Source organism: Alexandromys fortis, unplaced genomic scaffold (assembly GCF_014885135.2).
Source record: "Alexandromys fortis isolate MF-2015 unplaced genomic scaffold, M_Fortis_MF-2015_v1.1 scaffold_242, whole genome shotgun sequence".
Taxonomy (NCBI): Eukaryota; Metazoa; Chordata; class Mammalia; order Rodentia; family Cricetidae; genus Alexandromys; species Alexandromys fortis.
In genome coordinates, this window is record NW_026068123.1 from 1,750,124 (window position 1) to 1,766,849 (window position 16,726).

At 42.3% G+C, this 16,726-nt stretch overlaps 1 protein-coding gene, 1 long non-coding RNA gene and 1 other non-coding gene across 9 annotated transcripts in view; 2 read left to right on the forward strand and 1 right to left on the reverse strand.

The window, feature by feature from the left end:
* LOC126490563 (uncharacterized) overlaps positions 1 to 3,793 on the reverse strand; it is a 5,641-nt gene extending 1,848 nt beyond the window's left edge. Inside the window, exons 1-3 of the long non-coding RNA XR_007589198.1 lie at positions 3,646 to 3,793; positions 1,806 to 1,905; positions 1,629 to 1,670 (exon numbers count right to left, since the gene is read on the reverse strand). This is a non-coding gene — a long non-coding RNA (uncharacterized lncRNA). The remainder of the gene's footprint in view (positions 1 to 1,628; positions 1,671 to 1,805; positions 1,906 to 3,645) is intronic.
* The window catches only part of LOC126490561 (zinc finger protein 426-like), a 24,682-nt gene extending 18,994 nt beyond the window's left edge, over positions 1 to 5,688 (forward strand). For all 7 annotated transcript variants that reach the window (XM_050125584.1, XM_050125581.1, XM_050125580.1 and 4 more), the window contains 3 exons: positions 1,640 to 1,720; positions 3,126 to 3,208; positions 3,649 to 5,688. In XM_050125584.1, the coding sequence (XP_049981541.1) occupies positions 1,640 to 1,720; positions 3,126 to 3,208; positions 3,649 to 4,884 (1,400 nt within the window). In that variant the 3' untranslated portion in view covers positions 4,885 to 5,688. The remainder of the gene's footprint in view (positions 1 to 1,639; positions 1,721 to 3,125; positions 3,209 to 3,648) is intronic.
* A 1,726-nt stretch (positions 5,689 to 7,414) lies between these two features.
* LOC126490576 (U1 spliceosomal RNA) lies at positions 7,415 to 7,577 on the forward strand. Its single transcript, XR_007589202.1, has one exon. It is a non-coding gene; the product is annotated as a U1 spliceosomal RNA (small nuclear RNA).
* Positions 7,578 to 16,726: the final 9,149 nt, after the last annotated feature.

Here is a 16,726-nt window from a genome sequence, read left to right on the forward strand (position 1 = left end):
GCTTGGAGGTTAAGAGCACTTGCTTGAGGACCTGGGGTGGAGATCCCAGTACGTATCTAACAAGTGGACTGTGGTCTTGCATGCATCTGTAACCCTGGTGTGGCACTGAGGAGAGGTTGGAAATGAGGATCACTGAGGCTCACTGGGTGCCAGCCTCGCCTCGTGGGGGAAAACACAAGCCAAGGTTCCAGGAGAGACTGCCCTAGAGTAAAGCACCCAGCACCCCACTTTGTCCTTTGTGTGTGGGCACAGGCATTCATACCTGCACACACACATGCATATACCACATGCACATATTTCACACACATACATGTCCACAAATACGTGCAGTTAATTAAGAAGGGCTTGGGGAGATGACTCAGTAAGATGGTTACTGCTCTAGCAAGAGGACCTGAGTTGGGGCCACAGCTCTCCTGTAAAGGCTAGGTGTTATATTAGCCACCATATATACAGAAGCACACCTACCTACACGAACACTTATACACACATACAAAATAATAAGTAAATTAGAAAGCTTAATTATCTTGATAACTGTGATTAAAAATACTATATATGAGCCACTTGTGGTTGGTTAATTTTTCTAGAGGAACAAGATATCTTTGTTGCAGATATCTCTCTCCTCTTTCTCTCTTTTGTTTTTTGTTTTTTAAGACAAGGTTTCTCTGTGTAGCCCCGGCTGTCCTAGAACTCACTCTGTAGACCAGGCTGGCCTTGAACTCAGAGATCCTCCTGTAAATGGAGACTGTACTTTGATTTCCCAGCCACCCAGACCCAAATAACCACACAGAAACTGTATTAATTGCAACATCATTTGGCCAGTGTCTTAGGCTTCTTACTGGCTAGCTCTGAGTATTAAATTAACCCATTTTTATTCATCTGTGTATCGCCACAAGGCTGTTACTTTTTTGGCAGCTACATGGTGTCTCCTTGACTCTGTCTTCTTCTCTTTCTATAGATATCTGTTCAGATTTCTTGCCTGTTTTTACTCTTCTAAGCCATTGGCCCAAACAGCTTTATTCATCAACCAATAATACATAGAGAAGGACATCCCACATCATTCACCTGCTTCTGTCTCCTGAGTGCTGGGATTAAAGGCATGCACCACCACCACCCCGCAAAAAATATATGGAGACCTTGGATTTTTTGAGACCCACCCCAGTATATTAAAACATATTTTCCCAGCTGTTTTTACTTTTTGTTTGAGTAAAAGTAAAGTGCAGGGCTGAGATACGACTCAGTGGTCGAGCACCTATCACTTGCGGGACCCGGTGCAACCCCCAGTACTATAGAAAGAAAACTCTAGTACTTTGTAAATGTATATACGACTAAATTAACTGGGGTCTTAGGCTCCAGAGCAAGCTAAACTTTGAGGCATAGACAGGTGGTACTTGTATAATTAGCGCCTTAAATATAATTTCTCATGATTAATCATTACAACTCTAGTTCCTGGTAGTTTGGTGGCACACTTCTGGAATTCAAGCATGTGGGGGGCAATAAGAATAATATTTCTGTGAGCTTGAAGCCAGCACTTGTCTCCAAACACTGGAGAAAAAGCAGAAATTCTTCATTCTTGAACCCTGGGAAGTTCTGTCATTTTTTCCCTAAGCCCTCTCATTAGCGTGTCTTACCTTGTACACAGGGTGTCAGCTCATCAAACCCAGTCTGGTCTCCTGGTTGGAACAAGAAGAATTTAGAACATGTCAGAACATAGTTTTCCCAGGTCAGTATTCATGGAAATTTTATTTTTTTTCTTTTTCTTCTGAGACAGGGTTTCTCTGTATAGCCCTGGTTATCCTGATACTCACTCTGTAGATCAGACTGGCCTCGAACTCACAGAGATCCACTTGCCTCTGCTTCAAGTGCTGGGATTAAAGGCGTGCACCACCATCACTGGGCTTGGAAGTTCTGTTTAATGAAAATTTAGTATGTTTGCAACTGAAATAAACTTAAAATAAAAAAAAAACCCTTGTGTTGGACTGGAGAGATGGCTCAGTAGGTAAAGGCATTGTGCAGCCAAGCCTGACAACTTGAGTTCAATCCCTGTAACCCACACAGTAGAAAGAGAGAACCAACGCCCAGAGTCCCCTGACCTCTACATGCGTGCTGTGACGCTTGCGTATGTCTGCATATACACACTCAGTAAGCGAATGAATATTTTACAGAAGCTCTAAAATTCTCGTGTATGGGGGCATGTACGTGTTCCCACCGTATGTGTTTTGGAGTCAGAGGGCACCTTCGGTGTCTGTCCTCACTTTCCACCTCATTTGACAGAGCCTCTGTTTGCCACTGCATGTGCCGGGCCGGCAAGCTTTGGGGATTCTCCTGTCTTCATCTAGCGTCTTGTCATAGATATACTGGAATTACAGACAGCCGTATGTGAGTTCTGGGGATCTGCACTTAGGCCCTCACACTGTGTAATACGCACTTTATCCGTTGAACCAGTCAAGCTCCTATAATGAAGTTCTTCAAGATAAAATTTGTCTCAGAACTCTGAGGCAAGAAGAAAAATCTTCAACTTCCGATATTCTTTTAGTTTACTTAAACTTAGTGCTTTGAGAGATGCTCTTTTTCTAGAAGTTTTCTACTCTCTTTCCCTGATAATTTCTTTCTGTTTACCATACTTTTAATTTTTATAGAATCAACTTTTGATACGGCCTGAAAGTTCGATCCAGTGTCATTATCTTTGTCTGACATGATGGCACATTCCCGTAGTCCTTCTACTCAGGAATGTGAGGCAGAATGGTTATGAAGTCAGCACAGTGTGGGCTGTGCAGTGAGCTAAGGGCTAGGCTGTTTAGTCTCAAAAATAAAACAGAGAAAAAAATCCTCATCTGTCTCTACTTTTTCTACCTTTTAAAATTCAAAATAAAATAAATGAGCCTTATTTTTAAAAATAATTTATTTTTATTTTATTTGCATTGGTATTTTGCCTGCAGTGAGATCTGTGTGAGGATGTGAGATATTGGAGTCAGAGACAGCTGTTAGCTGCCATGTGGGTACCTCTGGAAGAGCAGCCAGTGCTCTTAACCACTGAGCCATCTCTCCAGCCCAAACCTTATTTTTTTAATTCCTGCTTTCTACCTCCTTCTCCATACTCCTACCTTTATTTTTCTGTTTCACTTCAGAATGGAAAATGCAGCCTGAAACCAAATGTTCGGCATTCCAACAGGAATTTCTGAGGGGTAACATGCCCGGTGGGTTGCACATGGTAAGAATAAAATTTATCTTATCTTTACTCTTGAAGGAAACTGGAGGCTAAAGATGTGTCTCTTGTAGAGTACCTGTTTGGCATATTTGAAGATCTTCGAGGAGAAAACTAGGAATTCCATTAAAGGAGCTTTGAGAGAAGTAGATAATATACAAGAACAAATGTCTGAAGAAATAATATGAAATTGTATCCCCAATGTGTGGTGAAACTCACTGCTTCAGAACTCATACAAATTACATCTTTTTCTTGGACTGGTGCAGAGAGCTTTTAAGGATTAGAGCAGATGACACAGCATTCTGGAGAAAGTGTTTAATCCCACCACTTAGTATGAACTGTATGCAGGTAGTGGAAATAATCATAATTACATTTTTTTGTTATCAAATGCTTATAACATTAACAATTGGCTGCAAAAACAAAACGTTGTTCTTCCTTCTTACCAGCAAACAGGAAGCCAGAGTAGAGGGGAGCTCCATAACTGGACAGAGTCTGGAGCTTTCTGCAGTGATCTCTCACCCCTTCAGACACATGCGAAAACTCAAGCGACACGGGATGACGATGATTGCAGTCAGTACAGAAGAGACTTCCTGATGCTTCCCAAGAAAAGCTGCGCTGGTGAGGAAGCCTCTACGACCCCAGTTAAAGTTGATCGAAAAACTGCCACACAAGAGAAATCTTTTGAATGCATTGACTGTGGGAAGTTTTTTATTAATCAGACACATCTTCAAACACATAGAAGAACTCACAGTGGAGATAGACTTTATGATTGGAATGAATATGGGAGAAGTTTCATAAACTCGAGACTTGCTGTGCTCATAGAAACTCTCAATGCAAAGAAGCCGTACAGGTGTAAGGAGTGTGGGAAAGGCTATAGATACCCTGCATATCTGAACATTCACATGCGAACGCACACTGGCGAGAAGCCCTATGAATGTAAGGAGTGTGGGAAAGCCTTCAATTACTCCAACTCATTTCAGATACACGGACGAACTCACACTGGAGAGAAGCCCTATGTGTGTAGTCAGTGTGGGAAAGCCTTCACTCAGTACTCAGGACTTAGTATACACGTTAGATCTCACAATGGTGACAAGCCTTATGAGTGTAAGGAGTGCGGGAAAGCCTTCCTTACATCCTCACGACTTATTCAACATATAAGAACGCACACAGGAGAGAAGCCTTTTGTGTGTGTCAAATGTGGCAAAGCCTTTGCTCTTTCTTCAAATCTGAATGGACATCTGAAGATGCACGCTGAAGAGAAGACATGCGAGTGCAAGATTTGCGGGAAAGCATTTGGGTATCCTTCGTGTCTTAACAATCACATGAGAATGCATAGTGCCAAAAGGTCATACACATGTAAGGAATGTGGGAAGGCCTTCAACTATTCCACTCACCTTAAAATTCACATGCGCATCCACACTGGGGAAAAACCCTATGAGTGCAAACAGTGTGGAAAAGCCTTCAGTCATTCCTCTTCATTCCAGATACACGAAAGAACCCACACTGGAGAGAAACCCTATGAATGTAAGGAGTGTGGGAAAGCCTTCATCTGCCCCAGTTCCTTCCGAATTCATGAAATAAGTCACACTCACACTGAAGAAAAACCATATAAGTGTCAGCAGTGTGGAAGAGCCTACAGTCACCCTCGTTCCCTTCGGAGGCATGAAAGAACTCACCAGTGAGCAGCCTGGCTGATGGAAGCTGTGTGAGAAAGCCATGATTTGCTCTAGTTTACTTTGAAGACATGATGGTACTCACAGTGGAGAGACACTGTTAAAATTATATACACAGCTTGGAGCAGTACTGTATGGTAGCTGCTCAGGAGGCTGAAGATGGGGGATACATTTAAATCCAAACTGGGCAACACAGATACTCCATGTCAAAAAAATTAAAACGATTGCTGACAAGATGGCTCAGTGGATAAAATCACTTGTTGTGAATGTCTGACATCTTGAATTTGATCTGTATGCCTGTAAAATAGACAGATAATAGTGGCATTCATCTGTATTCCCAACAGTCCGACAACATAGGAGTCAGGCAGGAGGATCACCTGGAAGCTCACAGGCCGACTATCTTCTGAGACACCTTGTCATGCTTCACCAGGGTAAGAGGACCAGTGCCTTACAGCTGTCCTCTGACCTCCGTATGTTTGCTTACTTCCCACTTATGCCACAGTCATAAGTAAATTTTTAAAGAACTTAATTGAGGGCCATTGAGATGGCTCTGCAGATAAAAGCATTCTACATACAATCCTGACAACTTGGGTTCTATCCCTGGTTCCCCACAGTGTAAGGAGAGAAGTGGCTCTTAAAAGCTGTCCTCTGACCTCCACGTCAATGCTGTGGCACCCAAGCCCACTGGCCAGCCCCCAGTAATAATACATTTTAAAAATTAAAACGAGGGTCTGTAGAGATGGCTTAAACAGTTAGAAGCACCCGCTGCTCTTGCAGAGGACATGGGTTCAGTTCTCGGCACTCACTTGGCAACTCACAGCTATCCACAACTCTAGTTCCAGGGGATTTGGCACCCTCTCTGGCCTCTATAAACGCTCAGCAGACATAGACTTCACCTACATGTGCAGGCAAAACACTTATTATACACATAACGACAATGAAAAGGAAAGGATGCTGTAATGAGCCCCTTAGGGCAGAGTGAGCGATGTCCTCAGAAGGTTAAGGTGCAGCAGGATGCACACGGAGATCGTAGCAAGTCTTGAGCCTTCTGCAAATAGAGACACATCGTTACCAAGATGTTTGTGCTTGTGGCCTCCAGAGGAAACTACCTGAGCTGTGCTGATCTTTGATCTCCAGCCTCCAAATTGTAAGAAATGAATAACCGTGTTTAAGCTACCTGGTGTGTTACTTTGGTGCATTAGCTCTAACAAATAGATGTAATAATCAATATGAATAAACCTTTAGACTACTCAATGCTTTGGTTGCATACAGGTCTGATTGCAGTGGCCCCTGTTTCTATAATCCTACAATTTGTGTGGTAGAAGTAGGATTGAGTTTAAGACCTGTGCTGTACAGCAAGATCTTGTCTTTCTTTTTTTAACATTTTTTTCTTTAATATCCTATCTTTAAAAATCAAGGGGTAGGGCTAAAATGATGACTTAGCAGGTAAGAGCACTTGTTGCTCTTCTAGAGGACCTAGTATTTGGTTCCCACTGCCCACATGTGGCTCACAATCATGCCTGTAACTCCAATTTCAGCTCGTCTGATGTCCTTTTCTGGCTCCCGAGAACATCATACAGTCATGTGCTACACATAAATACATGTAGGCAAAACACTCATGCACACAAAATAATAAAAATTCTTTTTTTTTGAAATAAGTTTATCTGTGTAGCCCTGACTGTCCTGGAACTTGATCGGTAGACTAGGCTGGCAATGAACTCTCAGAGATCCACCTGCCTCTGCCTCCTAAGTGCTGGGATTAAAGGCGTGTACCACCACTGCCCTGCTGAAAAAAAATCTTAAAAAAACAAATAGTGTGGGGGGATGGGGGAGGGAAATGGGAGGTAGGGAGGAGTGGAAATTTTTAATAATAATAATAAATAAATAATAAATAAAGTTTAAAAAACCCAAATAGCATGAAAATAATGGCACACTAATATAATCCTAACACTTGAGGGCGTGAGGCCAGACTGATCAGGAATTCAAGGCCAGTATTGCCTACACATTGAGTTTGAGACCATTTTGGGTGTCATCAGATCCCCTCTCAAAACAAAAAAACTGAGAGTTGTGGCAGATCTCCTGTCTTCCCAGGACTCAGGAGGTGGAGGCAGGAGGACTAGGACTTCAAGGTCACCTTTGATGTGGTAAGTTTGAGGCTGACCAGGGCTAACTGAGTTCCTGTTTGTGGTAGTTTGAATGAGAAAGACTCATGTTTGAAAGCTTGGTCCTCAATTAGTGTAACGGTTTGAGAAGGATTAGGAGGGATGGCCTCGGAGGAGGTGCATCACTTGAGGTGGGTTTCAAAAGCCCATGCCAATCCCAGTATATCTCTCTGCCTGCAGATTGGAATGTAAAGCTCTCAACTTTGCTCCAGTACATACATGTCTGCTTCCCCCAAAATAAATGATCATGGACTGGCCCTCTAAAACTGTAAGCAAGCCTCCAGTAAATGCTGCTGCTGCTTTTGAAATAAGAATTGCCTTAGTCATGGTGTCACAGCAATAGAATAGTCACTAAGACATCGTCTCAAACACAAAACATAAATACCTGGCAGGGGAGATACTATGATCATAAAGGTGGTTTTCACAGAGCATGGCCTATTCATTGTACTCTAAATGTTTAGACCCCTGCATTTCCCCCAAATATGGGAACTTGACTGTAAAATTGGTGGTAGTGAGGAGCTGCATAGCTGCTAAGCCACCTCTGAAGCCCACAGATGAACCTTGTAACATATGAAAGTATGGTTGTTTGCTGTTGTTGTTTTCCAGACAGGGTTTCTCTGTAGCTTTGGAGCCTGTCCTGGAATTCACTCTGTAGACTAGGCTGGCCTCGAACTCACAGAGATCCACCTGCCTCTGCCTACCAAGTACTGAGATTAGATGTGTGTACCAGCACCACCTGGTTATTTTAATGACTTTCCAGGACTTGTGAGAGAACTCTGAAAGTAAAGGCTTCTTAGTGCTGATCCAGAGGACTCGAGTCCAGTGTCCAGAATGCATATGGTGAGAGGAGAGGACTGACCGGCACACGCTGTCCTCTGGCCTCCACGTATGCACCTTGCTGTATGCACAGAGACACATAAGGAAAAAAAAATTAAAAAGAACTTTAAAAATGTAGACTTTTGAATTCTTTGCCAAGCAGTTCAGCCTTCCAGCTCTTCTGGTTTGATTAGGAGGTCTTCTTAGTGGACAGCCTTCTCCTTAGGGTCACCCCAGTGCTACTCCGAGAGGAGAAAACAAGCTCTATAGCAGCCCTAGATTCAAAAGAACCCAGATACAGAAAAACAACTAGAATTACCTGTCCCACCAATGACCATACAAAAGAAAATGGCTAATATTGTTATCTGTTAAATCAAAATTAAGAAATGGTGTCCCATGCCTTTAATAGCAACAATTAAGAGGCAGAGGCAGGTATGAATTCCATCTTGCCGCCTTGTATACTAGTTTTTAAAATTAATTTTTAAAAATCAAATAAAAAAATTGAGCCCAGCCTGAGACAACACATACCCTCATACAAAACCTGTGAATTCAAGAGTAACAATAAAACTCAAATATATAAAAGGTATACAAATGAGCAGGAAGTACAACAAAAGATGGTTAAATCACTAAATGGAAAATAAAGCCAAACCACAACAAGAGGGCTGTAGTGTATCTTATGTATTTAGCATGTGTAACAGAAGGGCTGTAGTGTATCTTATGTATTTAGCATGTGCAAAGGTATAGATTCCCTGCAGAGTACAAATGAGATCTCATTTACCACACTGATTCTGGTTATCATCAACAGCAGTTGGAGGGGGAATTCTAAAAAGCAAAGCAGGGCTGGCAGGATGGCTCGGTGGGTAAAGGCACTCCTGCCAGGGCTGATGACCTGAGTTTGACCCCTGGAGCTCACATGGTGGGCAGAACCGACTCTAGTAGTTGTCCTTTGAAATCCATGCATGTGCCCACCCCACATAATACAAAATGAAAAGTAAGAAACAAAAAGAAGGAACTGTGAGTTACATAGTAAAATGGCATAGCGGGTCTGGAGAGCTGTATGGTGGTTTCACTATTAAAAACCATTATTATATGACTCAGTGGTACTCCTTTCCTGTAAATCCAAAGCACCGAGAGCTGGAAGCCACTTCGATGTGGATAGAACGATTACTGACAATAGTGATTGTTTCAAACTTCAAACAAGAATCTTTTTCATCCTGCTTTTTATAGTCATTGAAATTGTGCCCCAGACCTGTTAGCCAAGGCTAGGATAACCCTATGACTGTGAAGAGCCCAATCACTTAACACTTTCAGATCTGACCCAGAAACTCCTGGATAGATAGTCACGCAAGCCTCCTCCCTGACTGCCTTCTCTGCTGGCAGTTCTAGTCTACCCACTTATGAGCTCTGATTACCTAGGTGAAGGAAGTCTGCACCGTCTGCTCCAACTGCCCAAATTATGCTTTGGGCTACTGCCACCTAGTGGTCAGACTTGAACACTGCCCAGTGTAGTTTTTTTTAAATTTAGATTCCTGATCCATTTGTAGTTTATTGTTGTATATGATATAAGGTATAGTTTTAAAATTTTATATCTATCTATCTATCTATCTATCTATCTATCTATCTATCTATCTATCTATCTATCTATCTATCTATCTATCAATCATCTATCTATCATCTATCTCTCTATCTATTTGTTAGGGATGTGAACATGACAGAGCACTTGTATGAAGGTTGGAGGACAACTTGCGAGTGGTACCCTATCCTGTCGTGTAGGTTTCAAGGATCAAACTTAGGTCCTCAGGCTTGGCAGACAGCCCTAAGGTTGAGATTTGTGTGTGCCATTGACACAAACTACTTTTTTTTTTTTAAAAAAAAAAGTGTTTATTTCATGTGAGTGTGTGTGTGTGTGTGCATGCGCTTGTGCATGTGTGTGTGGCCACACATATCCATGACCACAATCAGAGGCCAGAGGAGGACGTTGGCTGTCCTACTCTATCAAATTCTTCTTTATCCCCTTGAGACAGGGACTTTCAGCTTTGCTGTTTTTAGAGTAAGCCAGCAAACCCCACCAATCCTCCTGGTTTCCTTTCCCTACCATTTCCAGGGTTGCAGGAGCACATGACCATTGCCAGCTTGTCTATGGGTCCTCGGGATCCAAACTCAGGTCTCAGGCTTATGTGGTAATAGCTCCTGTCCACTGAATAGCTCCTCATCCTCTCTTTTAGTATTCTTAGTGGTACTATACTGTTTTTCTGAGTAAACTCCTGGGGGTTGCCTGATCAGATCAGCACTTTTACAGGGCACAGATGAGACTGAACCATAACACAGAAATATGCAGAAGAAAACAACACAGTGTGTTGGCAGCTGTTGTCAGTGTGACACAAACTAACGTCATCCGGGAAGAGGGATTGTCCCCCATCAGATTGACCGTAAGCTTGTCTGTGGGGGGACATTGTCTTGATTAATGGCTGACATGGGAGGGCCCAGGCCACTGTAGGTGGTGCCACCTCTGAGCAGCTGATCCTGGAAGGTATAAAAAAGCATTGGAGAAACCAGTTTACAGCACTCCTCCATGATCTCTTGTCTCAGCTCCTGACTCCAGGTTCCTGCTTCTGAGTTCCTGCCCTGACTTCCTTCAATGATGAACTGTGACTAAGATATAAATTAAACCCTTTCCATCCCAAATTGTTTCGGGTCATTTTGTTTCTCACAGCAACAGGAAATCAAACTAAAACACCTAACCATGTTGTTTTGGGGGAAGCATAGTGAAAGATTTTGGAGCTTTGGGCTAGAAAAAAATCTATTGAATCCTCTGAGCTTGCTGAGATGTTATGGGATCTTGGGAGACAGGAGTGCTGAGAGAGATGCTGGTGGTGGAGGCCTGAATTACCAAGTTTTAGAGGAAAGCAAAGTACTCTTCATGTGATAGTCTGAATCGAAAATCTGTGGTTTCTGGTCAGCTGGAGATGAAGACCATTTGACTTGTTAAGATGAAGGGTCACTGGGCTGGAGAGATGGCTCAGAGGTTAAGAGCGTTGCCTGCCCTTTCAAAGGTCCCGAGTTCAATTCCCAGCAACCACATGGTGGCTCACAGCCATCTGTAATGGGGTCTGGTGCCCTCTTCTGGCCTGCAGGCAGACACACAAACAGAATATTGTATACATAATAAATATTTTTTATATAAGATGAAGGGTCATCTTAACAAGAGACCAGAGCCTCTGAAATGATCTTCACTGAGACAATGGATGCTAATTAGCTGGAGCCCAAATATCAACCGTGATCAAGGACACCAGCATCTCCGAGGTGAAATCTGGGAGTAATCCTCAGGGGTCATCACACAGAAGCTGTGGTCCAGAGCGAGTCCAGATCTGCATCTTAAGCTGGCGGCTGTACTTGTTAATGTATAAGAGTTTCCCGTGTGGTAATGGTCTGGGTGACAAAGAAGACTGCAGGATGGAGGGGTCATGGAGAGTGAGCAAGGGTTGCATCTCATGGCAGAGAATCAGTCCCTGAAGAAAGGCCACTGGGGAAGGTACAGCCTCGTTACAGTAGAGACCCCCAGCCCAGCAACTGGAGGGAGCAGAACTGTGGCAGGTTGCTAGAGTCAGGCCAGGTTTATTCCACAAGTTGGGTGTGCTGTGGATGGCAGACCTGAAAAAGTGGAGCTGCCCAGGCTCTTTGGAGCCCAGAAGATCAAGACTGGTTCCTAGATCTTGGACACTGAGCTGTTTACACTGGTGAACCTTGGTTTTGCTAGACTTCTCTCAATGACAGACTATGTCTAAGTCCAATAAACTCTTTCCTCCCCAAATTAGCTTTTATCATTGTTTATTGTTAGTGTTTATTCATCAATAAAAAGTGGACTAGGATAGACCACAAAGACAAGTAATTGAAAATGCAAAGTAATCAGGGACTATAATAATTCATTACAATGTTCACGCAGATGAAGAATCATAAAGGCCCATGAAACAGAGATCCTTCTATGCATGGGCAGACTCAGCTCTATGAAAGAGTCAAGGCAGAGGCTCTAAGAAAACTGATGGGAGTCAGAAAAACTTTCTAGAAGCTGAGAATGTAGCTCACTTGGTAGAATGCTGGGTTCCACCCCCAGCACTGCATAAAATGGGGCATGGCAGCTCATGCCTGTAATCCCAGCAGTCAGGAGAAGGAGGCAGGAGGAACAGATATTCAAGGTCATTCTTAGCTATGTAGAGTTCCATCCCTGCGTTCTTTCTGGGTATCATTTAGTGTGCAGAAATGGTACCTGGTCCTGCCTTCAGTCCCAGCTTGGGGTATGGGTACTACCCATATGCCTGGCTCTAACCTCAACCTTGGGTGTTTCTTCCTCTACATGATTAACAGATTGCAGCCCAATCCTCAAAGGAGAAAATTATAATTTTTGTGTCTGACCCAGTTCAACATAGCTAATTCCGCAGATACCATCTGTGGTAGCTGCAGTCATATGAGGTCTGGCTTTAAACATGGATTCCCTTTTTTAAAGCCGGTAGAGTTCTTATGTATTTTTAGAGGTTTATACATGAGCTTTTCCCAACTCTATAATTCCTGTAGATAGTAACTAGGGATAAACACAGTGTACTGGATCTAACATCCTACAGAGAGATAAACACAGTGTACTGGGTCTAATGTCCTACAGAAGCATAAGTCAAACCTGAGCTCTGACGCCCATTCCCTTATCTGGGTGGCATCATGTGGAAACTGGCCGGCCCAATCACTGGAAGCCCATGCTTTAGTTCCAGAACCAGAAAGGTAAAGGCAGGAAGATCTCTGTGTTCCAAGGCCTCAAGGACAGACTTATAGAGAGACCTTATCTCAAAAACAACCAGTTAGCCAAACAGATAAACTTTGGAAGGCAGAGGAAGGTATATTTCGGGGAGGTCAGCTTTGTCTACATAGTGAGCTCCAGGACAGCCAGAGCTACATAATCCCTTGCCTCAACAGTCCCCTCCCCCCACAAAGAATACAAGTATGTTTAGTAAGGGGGCCGGCAAGATAGAACAATAGGCTAGGGAGCTTGCTGCCATGCTTAATAATCTGATTTGGATTTCTGAGCTCCACCTAGTGAAAGGAGAGAATCATGCCTATAAATTGTTCTCTGACCCCCATATCACACCAAGACACATGTCTGCATGCACACAAAACCCAGAAAAACAGAAATGCAATTAAAGTAAAAAAGTGTTTAGCAAGGTTTTTAATAAAATTCATTAAATAAGATCAACTACATTTTGTATGTTTACTACCTGAAATCAGTTTCTGGGGTGGGTAGGCTCTGGACTATGAGAACATGTGTTATTTGTGAATATTACATAGATTTCTCCCTTACTTTTTTTTGGTTTTTCAAAACAGGGTTTCTCTGTGTGGCTTGGAGTCAATCCTGGAACTTGCCCTGTAAACCAGGCTGGCCTTGAACTCACAGAGATCCACCTGCCTCTGCCCCCTATGTGTTGGGATTAAAGGAGTGCACTACCACTACCTGGCTGACATATAGATTTCAACCATGACTCACAAATGTTCCAAATTTGGCACCTGTGAGGAAATCCTGTAAGGGCTCACAGGTTTTATTTCAGAACATCCAAGGCTAGCTCATAATCACAACTCACACAAGATATTCAAAACTAATCTCATGATATCTGGTTGCCAACAATTAAAGGTGGTGGCAGGCTAAATCACACACACAGGAAAGGAAAACTGTATGGCCACTTTTATTCCAGGAGCAAGTGTGATATGAAGGTGTAAAGCTCTTCTACAGTGCCAGAAGACGCACATGCACACTTTCTCTCTCTCTCTCTCTCTCTCTCTCTCTCTCTCTCTCTCTCTCTCAAATAAAATTAAAAATATTTCAAATGGATATTTGAATTGCCATTGTTACACTGCTTTAACTTGACCTTCCTCCTTTTTGTTATTTTAAAAATTTGATGTGTATGGTATTTTGCCTGAATGAATGCCTGTGCACCACTTGCATGCATCCTGCCTTCAGAGGGCAAAAGACAGTGTTGGGAACCGGAGTTCCAGACACAGGCAGTGCTACAGACTGCAGAATTATTCAGTGGGAGCTCAGTGAGTACTTCAGGGGTCAACCCATCAGAGATGCAAGTCACATGGAGATAGACTTTATTTAGCAGGGCGATAAGGTATACCTCCTTCTGAATGTGTTAGCCGTCCTCACTGCAGATTTCTTGTGTGAAGAGCTCTTTCCCTCACATTTCAGCTTGGGGATTCTTCCCACAGCACTACAGTGTGTTAACTGTTTACTGGGCACAATTTCCCCTGTGCATTGGTAATTTGATGACTTTCCCAGCAATATGTAATTTTTGGCAAGAAAGAAATTATAGGCAATACCCCTATTCTCTCTGTGGGACAAAGGTCTGTACTCTGTCACTTGTATTTTAAATAAACACTGATTGGCCAGTAGCCAGACAGGAAATATAGGTGGGGCGATGAGAATTCTGGGAAGAGGGAAGTTTCAGTCTGCAGTCAGACACAGTCTGTCACTCAGACACAGAGGAAGCTAGACACAGAGCAAGCAAGATGTGACTGCCTCACTGAAAAAGGTACCAAGCCACATGACTATCACATCAAGAGTTATGGGCTAATATAAGTTATAAGAATTAATAAGTAGCCCGATTTAATAGATCAATCAGTTTATAATTTATGTAGACTTCTGTGTGATTCTTTGGGACTTAATGGCTGCAGGACTGGGCAGGACAGAAACCTCTGTCAACATCTCTCAAATAGGTTTTGTATAAACTTAGAAGTCTGTCCTCCTTCAATTATCTTCCATGACAGACAGTTGGTCAGTGGTAGTGTCAAGGTAAAGAGACCTCTACTGAGGCATTCACAGATGCCCAAGGAAAGAATTATGGCATGTCTAAAGTTGTTCTCAGAGAGACAGAGAACAAGGGTGTCCTGCATTCCCTCCGCCAACAGATAGGAAAGTGCTGATCCAAGCTAACCTCACATTAACCTTAAAGCATGTCAGCTCTTTACTTGCCAGTCTACTACAATGGAGCTGTGTTTTAAAGTTGTCGTTTGGCCCTGTGTCCCCTTGTCTTGTTGTGGCTTTGCTCCTACAGCTTTGGGACCTTATGTTGCCATGGCAATGGCTCTGCCCTTATTGCTTAGCCTAGAAATGTGCTTCTGACCAATGAAAAGCTAACACTGCAACTATTATCTATTGCTTCAAGCCTCTGGAGAAAGAGAGATTTTTGAGAGACTAGACTAAGAGAAGTAGTAGCTGGAGGGAGAAGCTGGCAAAAATTAGCAGAAATGTAAAAGGATAAGAGTGTAGGAAAAAGAAGAATGTGGGAAAATGAAGAAGAAAATACCTGGAAGAAGAAGCTAGGAGGAATTAGGAATAGGACAAGATTATTGCAGAACAATAAATAGAGTGCAGTGAAGAACAGAGCAATAAAAAACATGACCCTCAGAATGTGTGTGAAGTTACTATAGAAATATTTTACCCCTCCTTCCTCCTGAGAAGTATTTCACCTTTGGCACCCCAGGTAGGGGCTGAGACCAGACACAACCCTTACAATGTAAATGTTAATGTTAATACCATTGAAAATCAAGTTACATGAAAAAATTAATACCACTGAAAAGGTTTACATTAATTTGACAGACAAAATTCAGTCCATGTCAAAGGAGAAATTATCTGAAAGAATTCATACAGTTGAATTTGACAATCAAAATCTGTTAAAAAGTTATGATAAGTTAGTAGACAGAGTATCTCTCCAGGAAGGCAATCTGCACACTATCCAAATTATGTCCAAGGATAAGGTGTTATCTTTAAAGAAAAAACTTCAGACCTTGGAATCACATGTGCAGAATGAGGACCAGAGGCTAGGTGCTTCAATGAACTCACTAGAAATACATACAGGCCAGGAGATTCAGGCTTTACAAAAGACAATAGTAAAAAGTTGAAAACAATTTAAGGAAATTATTGGAGCTGATGAACAGGGAAAGAAGGTACAAGGACAGGATTTAACATCACCAGTACCAGTCAGAGATGACTTACCCAAAGTTTTAGCTTCTTACCCTGTAGTCTATTCTGACAAAGCATCAGGTTCTAAATGCCCAAAAGGACCCAAAGAGGGTAGATGGATACCTATAGAAATGAATGATCTAAAAGAAATTAAGCAAAATTTTTAGAAGAACAGGGAAAAGAAAAAGGATATGAGACTTCCCAAGATCAAATTCTTGGTGAGGGTACTTATGCTGACCCACATGCTCAAGCTCTTTATGTTGAACAAATCTTGTCCCTGTTCCACAAAGCAGCCTTAAATGCTTGGGACAGGATTCAAGAACTAGGAAAATGAATAGAATCATATACCAGGGTTAAACAGGGCCAAAGAGAACCCTTTAGTGACTTTTTACAAAGACTAACTAAGGCTGTACAAATAGGAGTACAGACCCAGATGCTAGCTGAGTACTTATTGAATCTCTGGCTTTTAAAACTGCCAAATTAGAATGCAAAAAGATACTTGGGCCTTTAAAGGTTAGATCAGCACCAATAGATGAATGGATCCTACATACAATGAACACTGAGACCTTTGACTATAATACTGAATTTTGGGTAGGACAAGCAATTTCCAAAGGAATGAAGAGACATCAAAATGCCAATGTTTCAATTGTGGTAGAATAGGACACCTGAGACTGCTGACATAATGATTTATGTCCAGACAGGAAAAGCAGGATACAAAAAAAAAAAGACTGTCAAATCTTGCCAAGACAGGGTCAGATAGTCTGGTCTGCAAGAGCTAGTTCAAGGACAGGTTCCAAAGGTACACAGAGAAACCCTGTCTCAAAAAAAAAAAAAAAAAAAAAAAAAAAAAGAAAAAAAAATATGTAGAAAAAGA